At 40.5% G+C, this 23,286-nt stretch overlaps 1 protein-coding gene across 5 annotated transcripts in view; it reads left to right on the top strand.

Moving 5' to 3' along the window:
• The window catches only part of LOC123005962 (teneurin-m), a 110,250-nt gene that overhangs the window by 84,964 nt on the left and 2,000 nt on the right, over positions 1-23,286 (top strand). For 2 of the 5 annotated variants that reach the window (XM_044400067.1, XM_044400065.1), the window contains 14 exons: positions 13,090-13,266; positions 13,679-13,960; positions 14,012-15,460; positions 15,685-15,962; positions 16,012-16,228; positions 16,311-16,505; positions 16,569-16,778; positions 17,109-17,444; positions 17,500-17,707; positions 18,059-18,085; positions 18,293-19,095; positions 19,149-19,398; positions 19,451-21,470; positions 21,522-23,282. In XM_044400067.1, the coding sequence (XP_044256002.1) occupies positions 13,146-13,266; positions 13,679-13,960; positions 14,012-15,460; positions 15,685-15,962; positions 16,012-16,228; positions 16,311-16,505; positions 16,569-16,778; positions 17,109-17,444; positions 17,500-17,707; positions 18,059-18,085; positions 18,293-19,095; positions 19,149-19,398; positions 19,451-21,470; positions 21,522-23,282 (8,157 nt within the window). In that variant the 5' untranslated portion in view covers positions 13,090-13,145. The remainder of the gene's footprint in view (positions 1-13,089; positions 13,267-13,678; positions 13,961-14,011; positions 15,461-15,684; positions 15,963-16,011; positions 16,229-16,310; positions 16,506-16,568; positions 16,779-17,108; positions 17,445-17,499; positions 17,708-18,058; positions 18,086-18,292; positions 19,096-19,148; positions 19,399-19,450; positions 21,471-21,521; positions 23,283-23,286) is intronic. The other 3 variants (XM_044400068.1, XM_044400069.1, XM_044400066.1) reach the window with 3 other exon arrangements.

The raw sequence follows: 23,286 nt of genomic DNA, 5'->3' as shown, positions 1-23,286 counted from the left end.
CCTTTTTCCACGCTTCCCTCATAATTTCGCGAAATTACCTTATTTTTGAAGTGTAATATTCGTGGCCCAGTTTATTTGTCTTGATATCACCTTCTGCCGACGCAATTTGACAAAGAAACACGTCAGAGTCAGATTTCTGCTTAATTCGAGTCAAATATTTGACCTGGAACCTCCCCAAAAATAATTATTTTCATCCTGAAATATCTCGCCTACAATTAATTTTTCCTAGCACCGTGTTTTATAATTGGCGTAGAGCATAAGTTCGTACACATCAAGAGTCCAATTAGTGCATCACAGCCAATTGACTCTTCGAATGTAACATTAACGAAGATCTGGAAGTCTGAACATAATCCACATTTTCATTTCCTTTCGCATCTTAATGAGCGCCTCCCTTGCCACCCACAATCGCTTTCTTTCCGTTTCCCGTGATTGCAACCAACAACGAAAGCCTGTTAAAATTTTACGCTTCGCTTCGTTTCATAGAGGTCCTGTTTACGCTAGAAATGTAGGTGTTTTCTTCTACCGTTGTTGACATTCAAATTGCAACAAACATAGACATTTTATTAACTCGAAGGAAAGCCTGATTTCGTTAAGGGCGACTGTGCGAGTGTGTGTCTAGGTTTAACGTGATTCCCACTTCCCCAGCTCTGAACTTATTACGGATGTGGTCACATTTCCCTCTGCAAACGGCGGCGTTTGCTTTATATTAAATATTCACCCATTTGCTCGACGCTTTTGGAAATGCGAGTGGTTTATTCCGTCGTCTAATAACGACCGCAATATTCCAATAAAAGATTAAGAACTGCTGCAACGGTTTTACTTAAATACACTTTCACACTTTGTACTGGTTCACCCTATTCATCTCTACCAAAATAAATGTATTAGACACAAGAAAAAAAAATTCTTTGGAAGTGGATGTACCAAATGTAACCTTAATGAGCAGCCTCTTTTAAAAATGGAATTAGGAATGGATCGACCTGGCACGTTTCGAAAATTCCAAGTTTCCTTCTGTTCCAAATTTAAATCTGCGAGTCAAATTAGTTACTATTGAGAGGGGTGTCTTTTTAATTTAGTTGTGGGAAAGCGTATTGGCTGTATTTTTGCATCGTATCTTCCTCCTCGTATTATACTTTTGTTGGTATTTATCGAACAGCCGACTCCATATTATTAGATTATAAGCTTTAGAAAACACATCGGTTCGTCTGGCAGATATAACTACGGCGATAAGAATCGAATGAATAGCTTTGACGGGGCAGCTATCCGATTAAACTAAAAGGGAAGTGCAACTGACAAAGGCAGTCAGTTCACCCCATCTGCATTTGTAACTTTAACAAGGCTGATCCAAGCCTTATATAATCAGTTTTCGATTCCCTAATTACTGTGGAGTATTGGGGTGAGACGAACAACTATCTTGCACTTGGTCCAGAACTCGGAAGGGAATTAATCACGTGATGGGTATCGCTGCGATTTTTTGATTTAATTTATGCTGAAAAGTTATAAACAAATTTTGAAGTGGTAGCTACGCAAATTGCGGTTAAAACTTTCTCTTCGTGCTTGAGAGAATGGGGAATTTTATCGCTTACCCTCTCGCCGAGCATAGCAAATTATCAAATGTTCGAAGTTTTGCCTAATTAACTTCGAAATGAGTCGGAGATTCTTGGTCTTTGGTGTATATAGGCCCCATTGACAGAGCTCGTGGAAATTTTATGATAAATTACAGCTGAGCAAATAGCACGGCTGTTATCTTTAATTGCTTAATAAATTGCAAGCGAATGGTCTCTTTTTCGCGATGAAATTAATAATGCGTGTCGTGCTTGACATCCTGATGGCATTTGTCTCTTGGACTGGAGTTTTTGCGGCGTCTTAATTAAAACTGGGGCGGAATTGTGATTAAGTTCTCAAAAGGTAGGTGTGTTTTAGAATTCGCGTTTGAAGGACACTTGGCCGTTTTTGTTAGATGCTGATGTTGACTATAAGGACAAGAATGCGGTTCGTATAGCCCATCTCGAGGGTTCATTACAGCGATGGCATCTGTTATCTGGCCGATGCAGGCGTCCACTATACAAAGACGCCGCTTCGAGTAGTCGCCATAAATAACCTGGAGCTTCCGTTAATTCTCTGCAATCCTAGCGACGTTTTTGCATCAGCAAAATTGTCTTTCATGCCCACTGCCCAGCTATTTGTAAAGTCAGGAATTAATGCGAGTTTATACGGAGATTTGCACGAGTTTATGCGTGCTACATGCAAGGCATTAAGACTATATCGAGGGTGGAATTCTAAATAAAACCTGGAAAGGTTAAGTCGCTTGATCTGATTCCGGACCATGGTAAATGGACACGAGGCATGTTTCTACCATTACTGACGTCATTCGCCTGAAAATAAACTTTTTGCATATCAGAACTTCCGACAGGTAGTCGATAAAGTTGATGGGGTCGTTGTGGGATGGGATGGTCCAACTTTTGTGCCTTTATGGAATTATAATATTACGGTTTCCTTTTATAGTGAAACTGAAAGCCGTTTTCCAGTAGTATTCAACTCTATTGTTATGCAATGAAAGAGTTGGAAAAATTTCGTGATCAGAACCAATGAATTTTTAACGAACTTCGTGCATAAACACCCGTTTTACTAAAATCGCGAGGTTATTGCCTTTTTGCTACCCATTTTTCCCGCGTTAAGATGAAGATACCATATTTAATCTCGTAATAAAGGAAATGGTAAAATTTTCAACAGGGTTTTTTACTTGTTTAATTTTTAATTAAGATTGCGTCAAAAGCGGACAAAACAAGGACGAGTTCTATTTTTAATGCAATATCGATCAACGATGATTGAAAACGATCAAAAATTAACTACTTGATAGTATCGAGGAGAAAAATTGATTATTATGATGAGAATATGGGGGTAGGGAAAAGAGTCGCAGAACCTCCTGCTGAGCTCGTTAAATTGAGACGGAATATCGCCAGTTTGGCATTAAGAGTAATTTACGAAGGAAAGGATTATGAATTCCTTTGCCTCAAAGTAGAAAATAAATTTTCCGTTAGATAATGGGGATCATTTCGATTATAAAATCCTTTGATATTTCATACTTTCAATCGACTGAATATAACGAATTCTCCATAAACTCAGCTCGATAATTTTATATAAAGAACTCTTTAAATTCCGTGGATTTGCGCAGATCAATCAATATATCCCGACGAATACGTGAGACAATATTTGAGTTTCCATTGGTGACGTTTCTCAAGGGCTTCAGCCCTACTTTTGCCAAATCCATTTTTGCTCTTATTCGCGCTCTTTTCTTATCAACACTCTCTCCACTCGAGCGGACTCAAAATCGAAAACATTTCCAAAGAAACGTACCAAAGTCGGTTTGGTCAAGTTCTATCATCGATATAAACTTCACTACTATATATTATAGTCTGGATTTAGATTATATTTTCTCAAATATTTGCTTCTAATCAGTGACATAATATGCATCTTCCTAAGGTTTTCCTATATATTATTTATTAAGATAGCGGGTTGAATCTGAAAGGTTTAGCAGAGGATTTCCAGCGACGCGACCCAGTAAAATGAGTTTTAATGACGTGTTTATTGTGCGGAATGGTGGAGGAAGAAAACGCGGATAGAATATCCACCACCGCGCCGAGTTTTAAGAGATTATAGCGCAAAGTGATAATTTGGATGAGGCTGGATGAAAAGGAACGCGAGATCGCAACGCCGTGAATAATTCATCTCTCCATAAAAGGCCGCTTTTGTTGGTAAATATGTCCCGTGCTCCTGGAAAACTCCACCACGCCTCGGTCATCCCGAATTGATCGAGTCACATGTATAAACGCGGATTAGTGATCCTCTTCTTAAAATGTAAATTTCTGGGTTGAGAGAGCGCCGAAAGATAATTATGCAGTCGGGCGGTGAGCAGCCTTTACACGGCTTCATGGTTTCAAATCCGATTAATCTGTCCTTTGCGCGACACCGGAGTCCGTCTGTAGATCGGGATGGGGACGGAAGTGAGCTCCCGCTGCTGCGGAAGTAAGCTCAACTTCCAAATAATTCCAAGAGTGTTGGTGCATGCTAGTTTCAAAATTTAATAACAAACTTTACGCGGATTACTCCGACGGTTTTTCTCAGGACCTCCTTTACGCAAACTCCTCACATTAACGACGTCTAGACTCGAACAACTCAACCACAAAACTAGATCATAATCAATACGAGCAACTTTACCGCGTTCCAAGCACGCACTTCCATTGAAGACGCTATATTTTATTACTTTCCGATATTTACGACAACGAGAATGCCACTGGAAAAAATAAAACCTGTCTACGGGAACACTTTTTATTCACTTCGACAAGTTTGCCTCTAGCCTGTAAATTGCTTAATTGCAAAGTTGTACAACCAACTCTGGGCAAAACTTCCAATCAAAATTTTTCTCCTGATACAAATAGTCGTAATATCGTCTTTGTCGTTTAGATGGGGACAGATACGGAGTGTAGCGTGGCGATGAGCGCCGCGACGTCCATCTCTGATTAGATCATACAGTGTGTGGATTTATGCCGAGCATTTATCAACGTCTGAAAGGTCGTGGATTCAGGCTTGCTGCAGGGCACCTGTGGACTTCTGACGTATCGTGACCTGCCAGTTCTCCAGCGCCAGCTAGCGGCTATCTGCAGGAGTTTTATTATCGCTCGGTTCTTCCATTATCTCGACGCTATTATTATCTGTTTCGCTTTATTACCCCGCACTTTCCGGCACCTCTGCTGTGCCGGTAACTAATCTACCGTGATTGCACTCCTGAGAGGCGAAGCACGACGGCAGCCGTCTTCCATCCTCTGCAGTTATTATACGAGCTAGCAAAGTTGCCCTCGCATATAGATTGGCTCTTCCTGTACTGATTGCTCGACCTGCATCCCCTAAGAGCAGTTGCATGCATTTTACATCGCCAGGATAAGCGTCTGATAATCTCGACTCGGTTCTTAGCTTAATAACACTCGTAGTTTTCTTCGATTTTTCCGCTTCTGAACAAATTCTTGAAGAGTGCTCGATATTCGAGATTTGCATTCTCTGAAAAAATGTTTGCTCCAACAAATAGCATTAATGGGAATGTGTAATGTCGCCTCGAGGAATTCTACCAAAATACATGACGACAAAATTCAAATTCACTTCACTCTCACAAAAAATCTGCCAAAGAAAAAGTCTTTTACTCAGACTTAATTAAAGATGAAAGACCTTGCCGTGATCAATACTTCTCACCACCACAATTACAAGTTAAGCCAAAGAAAGGAATATCTGCACTCAAGATCTACACCTCAAAACTCTCTAAGCTAAACAAAAAAGATAACGACGATAGATAGAAGGTCTCGGAAGGCTTTAACGTCACCGATATGATACATACTTTATTATTCACGACACCCTTGCCGTAATGAAGGTGAACTAAATGCATTCAGGTGAAAGGCGAGGCCTAAATTGGCTTTTCCTTCCCCTTAATCTCTGTGAATAATTAAATTTTAAGGTGTCTCACGCACCGACATAATGATAGGATTTCAATACGTATTTTTTCCTTTTTCTCATCTCCCGGATTAGAACTGATGATTTGCTCAAATTTTAATCCCTTTGTCTCGAGTTTCACCTGGTTATGACATTTATTTATTAGGGGCTGCATCGGACGTTATTCAGGGAGGCACGTCCTTTAATTAATTAATTTCTTTGTTCTCATACCCGAATTTATTTTCACAATTTTAACGAAATCGCGTGACACATATTTAAGTGCTAAATTTCATACGATTATTATTAACGTTCGAAGGAAATAATACACTTTGAAACTACCTGTATTCCCTTCTGACATATTTTTAATTCAAAAGCATTTCCAGTTTCATAGGAAATTACCCTATTTCCAATGAACATTTTAATTCGTAATGTGCTGATCGATAGGTATTTTACAGGCTTCATTTTTCACACTTAGATCCGATCATTTACAGTAAATAAAAATAATAAGTACTTAATTGGATAAATTTTGTACGACATTGTTTTTTGCAAATTGATTTCGCCTCAAACTTGAACTCTACAAGAAATAATCAATAGTTCTACTGTGCCTAGTCATGTATAAAAGTAATTATACGACATGACTTGGTTATTATCTAGATAATATCTTGCTTTTTGTCGACAATTTACCCGATACTATCCAAAACTTTGTTTTCAGTACTCTTAGGTTTTAGTCCTTTAGGCGAGTGTTCTGAGAAAATTACATTGTTTAGGAAAATTACATTGCTTTGGCTATAATTCGTTTCGTACAGATGCAAAAATTTCAAGTGGTGTTTCAAGAAAGTTATCAGGATTTAGTTATTGACAAAATATAGATGCGACAAGGGGAAGAAAAAGAGCACTGTATTAGAATTTTTATAAGTCGGCATGCGTTAGGAGGTCTAGGGGAGTTTTCATGCAGATCCATTGGTGGATGATATCAAAATGACAGTGACTTTCTAGCCAAACATGCATGATACATGGAGCTCTCTGCAAACAGGCTGGCAAATGCACTGTTTGCTGAATCGCTCGTTGAGTGGATGCACAACATTGTTATCCAATCTGGTATCGTGCCCATGGTTGCAAATGTTTGTCTTTCCCATCACACGCAACTCTTGTCGGTGACTTTACCTGATTGATCGACAAGGTAATGAGGACCGGACACGATTATTTGTTGGATCGACCAATCAGTGAACCGTTATTTCAATCATTTGATGTGATGGGGTGTTCGCCAAATTCGATTACTTCAAATCGAAACAAGCGAGCAATTTATTTTCGACTGGTTATCGACTAGAAGCCCAAATACAAAACTTGAAAGTCGTAAATGTCAATTGCAGTTGTCATAGTTTTTCATTTAAACGAATGTTTTGTGTATGCGAGCAAAATCGTGTACTTTTCAACACTGTTGATCAAGGAACAGCAAAAAGTTTTAACAATGCAACGAAGAGTTCATAACTATCGTGCACAATTTGCACCCTAGGAATTCTGGTAAAAATTATAATTTTACGGAGTGCGGAATTTGCATAATGTCGCAATGCCGCAACCAAACTATTCCTATAAAATTGCAATAACTTGAACAATTTCCCTTGTAATTGTCCTTGTGTGCTGGGTGGTTGACAATTATTCCGCTTAAACAACGAACATGCATGGGAATTATCCCACTTATAAATTTAATTTGAATACAGGTAAAACCATAAACAAGGGCTTATTGCTCTCGGTATTTCGTAGATGGCTTTATCCAGACATTCTCCCAGTCCAGTCCTCGGTTTTTGCCACCGCAGTTCCACACACTAATGCACAAACGCTGCTCGGTGATCTCATCTACCATTCTCGCAAATATCTTTGGCCTCCCTCGTCACAGGCTGTCCTTTGCTAACCCTCGACGAAGACGAAATCGCGATCGAAGTGACATGTTGTCCATAATTCTTTACATCTCTCGAATCTACTAACACTTCTTTTTTAATTCCAGAATTCGATTCGTTTATTGTCCCGGCATCACATGTGCGCGTTTTCTTTTCATGGACCAAAAAACGCATAATATGAGCGATAAAGCATATTGGAAAAGGGGAAATCCCGCGACCCTAAATTATAGTTCTAGGGTGTCACTTTATAGGTTTCCCGATTTACGTCAACGCAAGATGACGGCGGGCAATGATGGGGCTCAGCTCGCGATATACGCGACTTCCTGCAACCGCAACCCTGAAAAGACCCCCTCCTCTTGTGTACGCCAACATTCCCCTAACACACCAGGTCGATTCCCAAGGGATCCACACAGATAACACTTAATGGTATCTTTGCACTCAAGATTTGCACTGTTTAAAATTTTTACAAGGGGCGCTTCAGCTTTATTTCACTTTCATCCCGGATCAGACGTGACAATTTTCGAGGGGCTTAAGCTAATAGATGAATATATTCATAGAATATCGGGACTAGATAAAAAGGATCACTTTTAAATTTTATTGCGACGCAAGGATTATGACACACGAAAAAATCCAATTTCACTGTTCTGCCTCCATCGCAACGTCATAAATAAAACGAATGGCTGCGAGGAATGGCGTCCTTTCTTTTCAAAATTTCCTCGCACTTATAAAAAACAGTTTACCATCTGAATTTTTTAGAGAGGCTACTCAAACTTCCATTCAAAACGCATCATTATTTACTGCGTGCGTTCCGCAGGGTTCTATTCACGTCTCGATGCTATTTATACATAATTGGCGAAATCTGCATTGTTCAATGGATTTCTCTCGTCTAGGCTTGTAGGAAAATAGAAATAGATGAAGTATATATACGGAAGCCCCCGGGTGTTTTTAATAATCGTGGCGCCGCCACAGCTGCACCCCCACAACCCGGTTACCCGCTGCTTCTAATATACTGAGACGTATCTAATCGATTAAACAACCAAACCGATCATTATGTCCACGAGTCTATCATGTTATATCAAAGCCGCGGGTGGTCCCTGGACCACGTAACAATTATGGCCGAATACAATGGTTCACGTGGTCGTCTATGACGCCAGCTGGGCTTTCTTCGGTGCATAATTTACGGTGTTGAAAACGTGTGACTACACATAATACGAATGAAGGCCCCCGTATATAAAATCGGGGGCGTAGTCGATGACGCGAGATTGGAAACTGATCAAGATGAATGAAGTTCACAATGAGTTCGAAGCGAGTGAGTTCACCATAGGGCTGTGAATAATGAAACGCCATGCACCGTCTAAACACGCACCGATTGCAGTCTGTTATTATTATCACCCTATACATTGGAAGTACATGCAAGGATCGCAATGCACTTGCAAGCACGACGTTTTCCGTGTTTATTTTAAGCTTAACTAGACACAAAACGATATCGACTAAACTACGGACAAATTGTAATAACATCCAATTAGAGAAAATTCAATTAGTATTTGTAATTTTATACAGCGAGGGCCGAAGGCTGTTATTATAAATTAATAGGTAATGCCCACGACAATGTTATCGCCGATTCACGACACGACCAAGATTTCAAATAACGAAAAAGCATCAAGGATTGCGACTGCATAAAATGCGTGCCCGCTTATGATTTTATCGGCACTTGTTCAAATAATACTTTCAATAAAAGGAGTAATTTACTACTGAATTAACTTTCTGAAATATGAGATTTTTTTACTTCTTATTTCCTTCCAATTTTACCACAACAGTTCCAGAATCTACAAAATATAATTAACCACTTTATTTCTCTTATTCCTTTTTTTATGTATTAATGTAATTATTACCAATATCTATTTGATATTAATAATAATAAAAACAATTTTTTATCAGAATCCAACAACCACACTAAAGTATTCATTTAATATTAAATATTAATAAAAATTCTCTATTAATAAATAACTGCGACAATTTAAATTCCTAATAAAGGTTTGAAACAGATGAATATTTCACGATGCTAAAAATATTAAAGCCGGAACAAAAATAAGGATAATTTAATAAAGCTTCTCAATGATGCATTAACTTTAAACTTCATGTTAACAAGTGAAATTTTTAAAACAGTTCATCACTAAGAGCCATGAAAGTACGCATCGTATTTACATATTTTTAATGAGAAAATTTATTAGAAAAAGTATTCCTGAGAACTTTATTATACCGACACTGATCTGAGCAAATCTGATTATAATTCTTTTAGTCACGTGGATGCCTTTTGTGCTTTTTGTTCGCTATCGTACTACTCCAATTCCCCCAAATAATCTGTCCTCAAAAATTTGAAGTTGACGTACGCTTTTAGTGAGCAATTGCTAGCCACATCATGTTGCTGATGTCTGCATTCTCCTCATGTCCCTTCGTTGGGACAAGAATGCTTGAATTACTTGGTTGCGGATGTCATTTTTGTGAGTTTAGCGGTTTCGAAGGCCGGGGGTTGGCAATGCAGGTCAATAATTCTCCGTTGTTGGCGGTTTGTGTGAAAAAATGCTTTGTTTGAATAAGTCCTGGATTTATTCCTAAACGTGGTTAAATATTTGATGTCTACATCTTGGCGTGCAACATTAGTCGAACAGCTGTCCGACTTAACAATTTGTAAGACGGAATTAAGGCGTCGTCGGAGAATCAGGCATTAATTTTTCAAGCTGATAGTGGCGTGTCTTGAATTTTCATTTTGTTGCTTTATTAATGTCGTGATTGTTTCCGACTGGTAATTATGACGAATTTTGATAGTTCTTGGAACATGCTGATGGTGTGGCCCAGAACAATGCAGTATTTTTCGTTGACAAGTCGATTGATGAGTCATTATGTGTTAAAGATTAATATCTGGAAATAACAAAAACGACATGTCTGGAATAAGTAATAAAAGTGTTTTGCATTCTGTGTGAAATCAAGGTGTGAAGAAAGGAAGTTCTTTTCGCCACACAAAAGCCTTACAAATTCCCTAACGTTCAAGATGTGTAATTAAAGTGCTCGGGCAAAAATACAGAAACTTTTCAAATATTCATGAGGGGTGTGGGGCGCGTTATTTATTTGCGGCGATTACCTGAGACAGTTCGAAATTCCAGGGGTGATAGAACGTCCCCGTATCGAGTTTCCCAGATCCAGGTCGTTGCATTCGATGTGACATCGTGCATTTCCATAATAAAGATCGTGTCGCGTGCCCCAGACTAGTTGCCCTTTGTGATCGTAATGTTCAACCCCTGCGACTGCGTACACCCGAGTTGCGTGTGTCCCACACAGACGTCCGCGCGTTTCCGCAATATTTCTCAACCGATCACACTCTTATCAGTTTTCTTATCGAACCTCCGCCGTTTCTATCTGCCGCTTTCCGGCCATCCGGAGACGCCATCTTGGCTATCACCCCCTCACACCAGAACCCTAATCCATACCTCGCGACAATTTTCCAACCCTTGCACAACACTTACCACACTTTTATCAAATGTAGACTACTCACTCTACATCATTAACATTATTATTAATAAAACTTGAACTCAACGACCCCGACAAAGTTGTCACTGTGACGGTAATAGTTATGCGACATCCATAAACACAGTTCTTCTTTGTAAACCCTCTAAATACCTCGAAGTTTTGTCAGTTTTATTAGTTATCGTCGACATTTTTATTCGTTTCAAATAATAAAACCGCTGCCAGACACAGATTTGCGATTTTTATTTCAATTTCAACGCTATCAACTCGACACTCGAATTCAGTTACGACAAAAATTAAATTATTACCGTTTTTTTACGTAAACAACACAATTAAGTTAATTGTAATCCCGGATTGAAATTGATCTGAATGAAAAATGCATTTATTATGATACAAAACTATTTTTATGCAGACAAGATGAAACTACTAAAGCGAACTGATCTCTAGGGACTCATAAAGTTACAGAAAAGTTACTGGTTATAAACGATCAGCATATCCGATCATCTATTGCTGTAAACTACTGAAATGCATTTGCATTTTTTTGCTTTCTTCGAGGCGGGTTAATGGCTAATGGATCTCATTTATGGCCCCTTTCCTTTCTAGCCCATGCTATTATAACAGAACAGGTGACTAATGCTACCTCGTGTTAGTCAACTCATTTTATTTCAAAATTTCTTCGACCATTTATAGTCGTTGTAAAAACTGCATAGTTTCTCAGCGACTTACAGCTTTATAAATTCCATTATACGGGTGTGTTGTTGAGTTTAAAGTTAAGTATTATGTTTCTTTAGGAGCAACTTTATAGGTAACAAGCAGATGGATCACAACAATGTAAAAACCTGGATGTAATTTCAGATGTAAAACATTCTAGTTAGGTATTTGTTCAGGGATTACGTCTCAAGTGTTTACAGTTTTTTCGGTATTAGTGTATATTGTTGCTCATGTATTACAGTTGTAGTTGATATTAATAAAGCAGAACAGAAAAACGTGAATATAATTTGTTTACTTTTCAATGGTTAGTGTTGTTGATAGGATTTGAGCGAATTAAAATGAAGTGTTAAATTTTTGGTGACAATTTGTATTCCATGTAATAAAAGTTTGATGAAAATGGGAAGGCTGGGTATATTTGCCAGCAGCGGACGCACTAGGAAGTTGAAAACTTGAAAGAACAAGCCATTTGAAATAGTAATTTTATTAGTTCGGATTTCCATCCCCTATGCAAGTCTCTAATTAAAACAACAATAGAATCCTTGAAGAAACGACGAGGAATATTTTAATAGAGTACCTTTAGAAAGTTTGCCGTGTTGAATGGGAAAGATTTTAATTGAAATTCGGTCTCTCATTATTGCTCCTCAAATCAGGAACTTGGCAAGACCAGTCGGAGAGGCAAAAAAACAGGACTGTTGAAAAGTTTGTTCCACATTTCGAGTTTACAAAGTTTCGTACTTAGATATGAAACTTTAATTGGAAATGACCTGCCGGTTTCTTCCGGGGTGGCTTCGCTTTAAAATTACAAGATGTTCTACCAATGTTTGTTCATATTGGTAAAACAAAGCAATTGATGTTTTGGTAGTTTTCCAATATCTGGCGTCATATACGCCTTATAAATTTTCTTATCGCGATCTAAATGTGGTGAAAACATATTTCATATTTATTGGGAATGTTTAAACGATGAAATATTTATTGAACGTGAACTCACGTAAAGTAGATAAAAATGCAAAATACCCCGCTGTTAGCATTATAAAAGTTTCTTCATAGAAAATACGTTTTTCTTTTACATGGTAATGAGGTTGTCAAGACAGGAAAACCACACTATCTCTTGCAATAATACAGATGTCTATCTATAAATTTTAAAATGCGGAAACATCGTCTGAAATTTAAATAAACTCCACCTTGTTGTTTAAAACACAACTATCAGGCTCAAAGCGCAAACAAGCTTTTTCAACAAGACTCACCGAACCGAGTCAAATTTCAAGAAGTTGACAATAACGCCAGCCCGTCACTAATGGTCCCAAATGTTTAAAGTGGCCTTATGGGTCCCCTTGTACTTGAGCACAACTCATTGTTATCTTTATCCCCTTAAAAGATCAGTTTTAACCTGAACTACTCAGTGGTAGTCTTGTAGCAACCGTCCGCGTGCACACTCCGTCATCTGTTGCAAACAAAAAACCAATCACGGCCACCAATTTTCTTTCAGGTTGTCTGCTGGACGGCGCTCCACGTCCACCAGATGTTCCACCTCGGAACCCCACCATGAATCGGTTAAATGGGCGCCTAGCCACGGCTCCACCGGCCGATCCTACTCAAGATTTCGAACCCTCTTGTCTCGTGCGGACGCCTTCCGGAAATGTGTACATACCATCAGGAACGCTAAGTGAGTTCTTTTCTATTGTTTGGTGAAAAAGTTAGTGCCGTAACTTAGTGTCGGAGTTGCTTCGTGGAATTTATCAACACAAATAAAATTATCGGTTTTGACATAGTCTCATCAGCCCTAATTTGTTGATTTAGATTGTTGACGAATGTGAAATCACCCAATGCCATTTAAGCAATCGAAAAATGTTGTTTCTGTTAACATTAAACTTATTGAGTAATAATAAACATTTCGTGTGTTACTACTCCACTTGTGAATAAAAGTAAACATTCTTGAATACGTAAGTCGCAGTTAAAACCGCCTTTGCGGGAATTCGTTTGAAATTATAGCGTGCCATGTGGTAATTACGGCCTTTGCATTTTTCTGTCAAGTTGCAATCACAGTAATCGCGCATCGAAATTATTTTTCTATGCAGATCACCCGAAGAACTCGACGATTGACTACAAGTCGAACTCGTCTTGCAGTAGCCCTTCGAAAGATATGAAGAATTCGGACAGATGCGGCATCCCATATGGTGCCCAGGTACCTGTCCTACCCGTCCGAAATAATTTACGCCGCCCCAATTCGAGTCATTTTCCCCAAGCTAGCCGATTCCATTTCAGAAAAGGTATAGCCTCGAAATGCACGTGGAAATGTACGGCTATTGTGTGCATCATGCTGTCGGTCGTTTTGACAGCTGCACTCACATATATCTCAGGTAAGTCCGCATCTATCCCATGAAAAACACCACTAATCCTATTATCCCCAGCTTCGAGTGTACTGAATTGGTCGTATCAGAGCACGAAACCCTGTTCGGTACTCGTCGGCGAAAACACTCAATTCGTGCCACCATCCAAAACTGCCACTTCTGAAACTAACCTGTCGACTTCGACCAGGCCTAAAACGTCTTCTTCTGGAGGTAATTTCCTTGCACTTGTCTATTCGCGAAAACGTAGACAAGTCTATAACCCACCGCATGCTTTTGTGTTGTCAAATACCTCAGACTTGACCACTGTCGATTTTCCCAGTTTGAGTACCACTGAGCATGATATAGATAGAGAGCATGCTAGTACCCCCGAATCCTTGCATGACACAAATGTCACTGGAACACCGCTTTCGTCTGTTACTAATAGTCCAACAGATGAACTCAATCATACGCAAATTCAGAAAAATAACAACGTTACAACCACAGCACCTCCAGACCCAGAAATTACAAATGATTTTGACGATTTTTCAAAAACCACAACGACTTTACCGACCACCACAGACAATTATCAATTTGATGGATCAGATGAATCCCATAGTTTTCTAGAAACGTCTCAATTACAAGACGATCCAGATTCTTTCTTTTCCGATGTGACTTTGGATGAGGAGACAAAATTAGAAGTGGAAGATCAAGCAACAGATGACATTAAAACACCCATATTTTCTTACGGGCAAGATGAAGTCGAGATTGTTAAATTGAATCAAGAACCTCTTTCAACAACAATGAAATCAAAAACCAATTACTCGATCCCGCGAGATAAAAATAGCGACTCGAAAGAACTGACTGAATCAAATTTATCCGCGCTACCGAATCCCGGTGCAGATCTCCCCTTAAAGCAGGCGTCAAATTTTAACGATCCTTTGCTCTTGCATGGTTTGCACAATGTAACTAATCCTCAGAGTGTCACTAAACAATTCGAAGCTAAAGAATTACCTCTGAACCCAAAAATTCAAGTGATCGAAGTGCCTCCAGTGGCCTCTTCTAGCTCGACTTCAAAAAGAGTTTTAGTAAACGTGACTATAGCCACCGATCCTGATTCTAACAATCCTCATGCTACTCAATCGGTTTACGTGCTGTCTGTGTCCGTGCCAACCGACGATGGCGTTAACCAAGCCACTAAACACAGCTTTCAAAAAGAAGAGGGTGATAAAAGAACCACCCAAACGCCCGATGAAAAACGCGACGGGCTTTGGGGTGGCGCGTGTGAATGTTCTTGCCCATCATGTATGGATGCGTCAAATGAATTTACAGATACTAATAATACGGATTACGACTACAGAGATGATGTGAACAATTCAAACACTACTTCCTCTTCGGATTTCTCGACTAGTGAAGCTTCTTCTGCGTCTGATGTAACAGACACGACCGAAACTTCCGAAACATGGACTTCGAGTGTTTGTCCGGAAGTTACCACCAAATTACCTCCACCACCTACAATACTCATACTCGAAGGTAGGGCAGCGTCGAAAGACTACAAGCTTAGCGAATTAACAAGCTAAGCGCAACGAAACTACACCCTAACATTTTTTTGCATGTTATTACTTTTACCCATCCTGTGTAGTTGCTTGTAAAGTTTGAATTGTAGTGTTGTGCTCACATTACCTAGCTTCAGCCGCTTCTCTTACTATAAATTCAAATAAGGGTCTTGGTGAACACTTAATTTTAACTATTAATAGGTGCTCGCACATTCCCCGCACAATCATTCCCCCCGGACGGGACTACGTTTTCCCAAATATCATTAGGGCAAAGACTTTCGAAAGAAATCTCGCCTTACGGTTACTGGAACATGCAATTCTATCAATCTGAAGCGGCTTACGTCAGATTTGATTACAATATACCTCGAGGGGCAAGTATAGGCGTTTATGCTCGAAGAAACGCGTTACCCACACACACCCAGTACCACATACTCGAAGTTCTTAGCGGATTTAAAGCGCGAACGACAAGGGCGTCACACGTGAGTTGAAAATTCCCCAATTATTCAAATAACAGACGCACCCTTTCAGTCGTCAGTCAAAAAAGAAGTGACTCATTACATGGAACAAGGTCACTGGTTCTTGTCTTTGTACAACGACGACGGTGACCCTCAAGAAGTCACTTTTACGGCTGCCGTCGCCGACGATATGACCCACAACTGCCCTAATGGGTGCAGCGGTAAGGGCGAGTGCCTCATGGGTCACTGCCAATGCAACCCCGGCTTCGGCGGCGACGATTGCAGCGAGAGTAAGTAAATTGTTGCTTGAAACGCGATCTTTCTGCCACTAACAGCTCGAGCTTAGCATGACTGAATGTATTTCTCTATCAGGTGTTTGCCCCGTCCTCTGCAGTCAACGGGGTGAATACATCAATGGTGAATGTCAATGCAATCCCGGCTGGAAAGGGAAGGAATGTCAACTAAGGCATGATGAATGCGAAGTGCCTGACTGTAATGGCCATGGCCACTGTGCTAACGGAAAATGCAATTGCATAAGGGGTTATAAAGGGAAATTTTGCGAGGAGGGTAAGCCCGATTTTACCACCGACACTGTAATTACAGGCCGTAACCCACAATTTTTTTCTCTAGTCGATTGTCCGCATCCCACATGTTCCGGTCACGGCTACTGCGTGGAAGGTTCATGTCTTTGTAAAAAGGGTTGGAAGGGACCGGACTGCAGCCAAATGGACAAAGATGCCCTCCAATGTCTTCCCGACTGTTCTGGACACGGAACCTTCGATCTGGATACGCAGACGTGCACCTGCGAGCCCAGGTGGTCAGGCGAAGATTGCTCGAGAGGTAATTCTTTTTGTACACATGTGTAACAGAAAAAAATAAATACATGAATTTTAACCACATGCAAAACTCGCTGAAAATAACATTTTTTGCGTGTGAATATTCAATAGTGACTAATAATTAATAACGCCTTTTAATTTTTTTTTGTAAACAACCAGAATACAAATTTTGTTTGAAAAAACAGCTGTTGAACGCCAAATTTAATGTTTATTAATATGTTCATTATATCAACAATAAAAATTACTATAATAATAAAATCGTAAAGTCAATTTATTCAGATTATTATTAAATTTCAATAAAGTCGCGAAGACCAACCAAAATTGCTGTTTCCAGAACTGTGCGATCTGGATTGCGGAAATCACGGCCATTGCGTGTCAGACGCGTGCCAGTGCGATCCAGGATGGTCGGGGGAGTTCTGCAATCTCAAGCAGTGCGATCCTAGATGCAATGAGCACGGCCAATGCAAAAACGGGACTTGTCTTTGCGTCACGGGATGGAACGGGAAACATTGTACCATGGAGGGTTGCCCCAACAGTTGTTCCTCGCATGGTCAGTGTCGTTTCAATACCGATTCCATGTGGGAATGTCGCTGTGATAACGGGTGGGACGGTCCCGATTGTAGTATTTTGTTAGAGCAAAATTGTAACGACGGCCGCGATAACGATAAAGGTAATAACGATTTGAAAAAAGTTACACGAGTTATAACTGTTATATTGTGCTTTAGATGGGTTGGTAGATTGTGAGGACCCCGAATGTTGTTCGAATCGGTTGTGTGCAAGCAGCCAATTATGTGTCTCTTCACCTAAACCCATCGACATCTTACTAAGAAAACAACCTCCGGCAATCACCGCGTCGTTCTTCGAGAGAATGAAATTTTTGATTGATGAAGGTAGTTTACAGAACTACGCTCGACAAGAAACGTTCAACGAGAGGTATGTCGAATCTATTGTGATTTTTAAACGATTCGATACACCGCTAGTGTGGTGTGTTTTTTCAATGTTTTTCTCAATAACATGTTTGATGTGCCCTTGTTAAATGTAAGAAGTTTTCTCTAGTGCATTGTTGTGCCCCATGTGACATACACTTCCTTTTTATGTGATTTAATTAATTTAAAAATCACTTATTTTATGTTTACGTGCTTACTGTCTGAATTATTCGACAAAATGCAACATGCTAATAACAACTTCTTTAAGCCGGTACATCAATCTCGGTTATTTAAAAACCAAACAAAAATTTAAATCTAAATTTTAATCGATCTGGCTTTCTTTATTCTTGCTGCTCAGTATATTTTGGAATCACTTCAACACAAGGTAAGGCTAATTTAGCCGTAATAACCAACTCTAGTTATTTTAGTGAAGTTTTTAGCTGTAGTAATTGTGCCTGGTTTATTTTCATTAAAAAGATCCACTTGTGTTCGTGAAATTTTGGTTAGCTTTTATAATTTCATGTTGTTTGCTGTTTTCATTTTTTTATTAAAGCATAATCGTGTACGTCAACTAACTTAGATTCCCCTTTAGCCGTTCTGCTGTCGTCCGAGGACGAGTTATAACCCAAATGGGGACCGGCCTAATGGGTGTTCGCGTTAGCACTAGCACTCCTTTGGAAGGCTTCACTCTCACAAGAGACGACGGCTGGTTCGACCTCCTAGTTAACGGAGGCGGTGCTGTTACTTTGCAGTTTGGAAGGGCCCCTTTCCGCCCCCAAACCCACATTGTTTTTGTTCCTTGGAATGAAGTCGTCATCATCGACAACGTCATCATGACAACAGGTGAAGAAAAACCCGTCACTGCGCTTCCACAGCCGTGCTCAGCTCACGACTTCGATACTATGAAACCCGTGGTTTTGGCTACTTGGAAACACGGCTTCCAAGGGGCTTGTCCGGATCGCAGCGCAATACTCGCCGAATCTCAAGTGGTTCAAGAAAGTTTGCGCATACCGGGAACAGGGCTAAATTTAGTATACCACAGTTCGAGAGCTGCGGGATACTTATCAACGATTCAATTGCAATTAACTCCAGAAACGATTCCACTCACTCTAAATCTGATCCATCTCAGAATTACCATCGAAGGAATCTTATTCGAGAAAACTTTCGAAGCGGATCCCGTAATCAAGTTCACATATGCGTGGAATCGCCTCAATGTCTACCGGCAAAGAGTTTATGGAGTGACTACGGCCATTGTCAAAGTTGGGTATGAATACAGTGACTGCAAGACTATTATTTGGGATGTCCAAACGACAAAATTGAGTGGACACGATATGAGTATTTCAGAAGTTGGCGGATGGAATCTAGATATTCATCACAGATATAACTTCCATGAAGGTATATTCCGTATAATAAAATGTGCCCCGAGAGAAACATTGTCTCGTTTTCAGGAATTTTACAAAAAGGTGACGGCTCCAACATTTATCTCAAGCATAAACCTAGAGTAATTTTAACCACGATGGGAGATGGGCATCAACGACCCTTGGACTGTAATGACTGCGAAGGTCAAGCTTCAAAACAGCGACTTTTGGCACCAGTTGCACTTGCTGCAGCTCCGGATGGCTCAATTTTTGTGGGAGATTTCAACTTGGTTAGGAAAATTCTAACAGATGGGAGAGTCCGTACGGTTGTGCGACTAAAGTAAAGTTATTTTTTCCAATTTCTATTAAATAATTAATAAAATTATTTTCAGTGCAACTCGAGTATCGTATCGCTACCATATGGCTTTGAGTCCCCTCGATGGAACATTATACATTTCCGATCCTGAGTCCCACCAAATCATCCGAGTTCGAAACACTGAAGATTATAGTGACCCTGACCACAATTGGGAAACCGTTGTTGGGTCAGGCGAACGGTGTTTACCAGGAGACGAGGCCCATTGTGGCGATGGTGCTTTAGCCAGAGATGCGAAGTTGGCCTACCCGAAAGGAGTTGCAGTTTCGAATGACAATGTTTTATATTTCGCCGATGGTACTAATATTCGTATGGTGGACCGCGATGGGATTGTTACTACAGTCATTGGCAATCATATGCACAAGTCGCATTGGAAACCTTTGCCATGTGAAGGGACTTTAACCCTCGAAGAAGTTCACTTGCGGTGGCCTACAGAGCTTGCGATTAACCCTTTAGATAACACTTTGCACATTATCGATGATCATATGATCCTCCAGTTGACTTTGGACGGGCGAGTTAAAGTTGTGGCCGGCCGTCCTCTGCATTGTGCATCTCCTGCCAGTGGTTACGACATCGAATTAGCAACGCACGCTACTCTAGTAATGCCGCAAAGTTTAGCTTTCAGTTCCGCTGGAGATTTATACATTGCTGAAAGCGATTCTCAGAGAATTAATCGTATTCGAGTGATCGGTACTGATGGTAAAATTGGTCCTTATGCTGGAGCCGAGTCTAAATGTAATTGTCTTGAACGAGGATGCGATTGTTTCGAAGCCGAGCACTACTTAGCATCAAACTCTAAATTTAATACAATTTCAGCAGTTACTGTTAGTCCTGATGGCCATGTACACATTGGTGATCAAGCCAATTACAGAATACGATCTGTGATGGCCAGCATCCCCGATGCGAGCATTTCACGAGAATACGAAATCTACTCACCAGAAACCCAAGAAATTTATATTTTCAATAGATTCGGCCAACATATTGCGACCAAGAATATTTTAACCGGCGAAACCAGTTATGTGTTTACTTACAACGTTAATACCAGTAATGGGAAATTAAGCACGGTAACCGACGCGGCCGGCAATAAAGTCTTCTTATTGCGCGACTACTCCAGTCAAGTTAACTCAATCGAAAACACTAAAGGCCAAAAATGTAGACTGAGGATGTCTCGAATGCGAATGTTGCACGAACTGAGCACTCCTGATAATTACAACGTCACTTTTGACTATCACGGCCCCACCGGTTTGCTCAAAACAAAATTAGACAGCAGTGGAAGAAGTTACGTTTACAATTACGACGAGTTCGGAAGACTGACATCAGCCGTGACACCGACAGGAAAAGTGATAAGCTTGTCGTTTGACCTGAGTTTGAAAGGAGCCACCGTGAAAGTGGGTCAAAACAATAAGAAACCTATCTCAATGCTGATCAAAGGCTCGAGCGTTTCCACCAAAATTGGCGACGCCGACAACAAAATCATTCTTTTGGCCGACGGGAGCGTCGCTAGCAACTCTCCCTGGTCGCACAGCGTGACCACCGACACGGTGCCTTACAACATCCTTGCCGACAAAGAACCCCTCCTCGGGGAGAGCTACCCCGTGCCGGCAAAACAACGCACCGAAATCGGGGGCGACCTCGCCAACAGATTCGAGTGGCGATACTTCGTCAGACCTAATCAAAATAAGGGTAAAACTCCCAAAACTGTATCTAAAGTCGGCCGCAAGTTGCGCGTAAATGGAGAAAACTTGCTCACATTAGAATACGACAGGGACACCGCCTCGATTTCCGTTTTCATGGACGATAAAGTTGAACTTCTCAACGTGACTTACGATCGATCGGCACGACCGGTCAAGTGGGGACCCAGGAATGGAATTTTCGCCGAAGTTGAGCTCGAATACGACAGATTCAGTAGACTCAGCAACTGGAAATGGGGAGATTTGAGCGAAACTTATGGATTTGACCGCGCGGGGAGACTTTTCGAAATTAAATATGGCGACGGATCGTCACTTGTGTACGCCTTCAAAGACATGTTTAGTAGTTTGGTAAGTCATCACGAACACACTCGACCGCAGATCTAACCGCATTTTTTACAGCCGCTCAAAGTGACCACCCCCAGAGGCTCCGATTATCTCCTACAATACGATGAGTCCGGAGCTTTACAGTCCTTGACCACACCAAGGGGACACATTCATACATTCTCGCTTCAAACATCGCTCGGTTTCTTCAAATATCAATACTTTTCACCAATGAATCGTCACCCGTATGAGATAATTTACAATGATGATGGTCAAATTTTGGCCAAAGTGTACCCCCATCAATCAGGTCGCGTATCTTACGTTTACGACGCGTCAGGCAAACTTGAGACAAGTCTAGCAGGGATGAGTTCCACTCAATATGTCTATCACGAAACTTCCAGTCTTGTCAAAAGTATCGAAATCATCGAACCGAATTTCGAACTGAAGCAAGAATTTAAATATCACGCTGGAATTCTCAAAGACGAGAAGCTCAAATTTAGCAGCAAAAGTGGCCTTGATAATGCTCACTATAAATACCAATACGACGGGAATGCCCGATTATCTGGCATAGATGTTGATATTAACGGCAAAGAGTTGCCGCAACTAAGAGTGAAATATAACCAAAACCTCGGCATCCTTGAAGGAATAAGCGATTTGCGAGTGTATCGAAATACGTTCAATAGATCCGTCATGCAAGACACGAGTAAACAGTTCTTTACAATAACGGATTATGACGAGCACGGCCGCATCAAATCAATTCTTATCAATATAAAATCGCTGGACGTGTTCCGACTCGAAGTCGAATATGACACTCGGAATAGAATCAAAGTTCAGAAACTTCTAGTCGGTCGAGATCAATTCTTGGACCGCATTTCGTACAATACAGACGGTCATGTCCTTCAAGTCGTGGGTACAAATGACTGGCAGTACATTTATGACGAGAACGGAAATATTATCGGCGTGATCAAAGGACGAGAAAAAATCTCTTTGGGTTATGACAGCGGTGACAGAGTTGTACAATACGGAGATGTCGAGTTCAATAGTTACGATAACCGAGGTTTTGTGGTTCGAAGAGGAGAGCAGAAGTATAGATATAATTCGAGAGGTCTTCTAATTCATGCTTTCGAACGCGACAAATTCCAAACTTGGTATTATTACGATGACAGAGGCCGTTTGATTTCATGGAATGATGATAAGGGCAATGTCACTCAGTATCTCTATTCGAATCCGAGTACTCCGGATTTGGTTACACATTTACATTTCCCGAAGACCGGTCGTACTTTCCGTTTCTTGTACGACTCTCGGAATGTCCTAATAACAGTGGAGATTTCAGAGCAACGATTTTACGTTGCTACGGATCAAAATGGGTCTCCGTTAGGTCTGTTCGATATTAATGCAAATTTGATTAAAGAAATCCGAAGAACACCTTTTGGAAGTATCACACTAGACACGAATCCAGATTTCTACCTACCGGTGGACTTCCATGGAGGAATTCTTGATCCCAATACCAAACTAGTTTATATTAATAAGAGATTATACGACCCGGTCGTAGGTCAATGGATGACTCCAGCATGGGAACAATTGGCAACGAAACTAACAACCCCAACTGATGTATTCATTTACCGTTTCAATAATAACGACCCGATTAACTCGAAAACAACTATCGATTATATGACGAATTTAAACAGCTGGTTGAAACTTTACGGTTACGACATGAGAAACATGTTAGGCTCTGAATACATCAGTCGAATGGTTTATCGACCTCAAGCGACTATAACTTCACCTCAACTAGCCCCTGATTTCGGAGTAATCTCCGGCTTGCAATGCATTGTCGAAAAGGTGA

This window comes from Tribolium madens, unplaced genomic scaffold, assembly GCF_015345945.1.
Source record: "Tribolium madens isolate multiple individuals breed KSU strain unplaced genomic scaffold, Tmad_KSU_1.1 Scaffold_20;HRSCAF=117;Tcas5.2_LG4, whole genome shotgun sequence".
Taxonomy (NCBI): domain Eukaryota; kingdom Metazoa; phylum Arthropoda; class Insecta; order Coleoptera; family Tenebrionidae; genus Tribolium; species Tribolium madens.
This window is presented reverse-complemented; position numbering and strand designations above follow the sequence as displayed.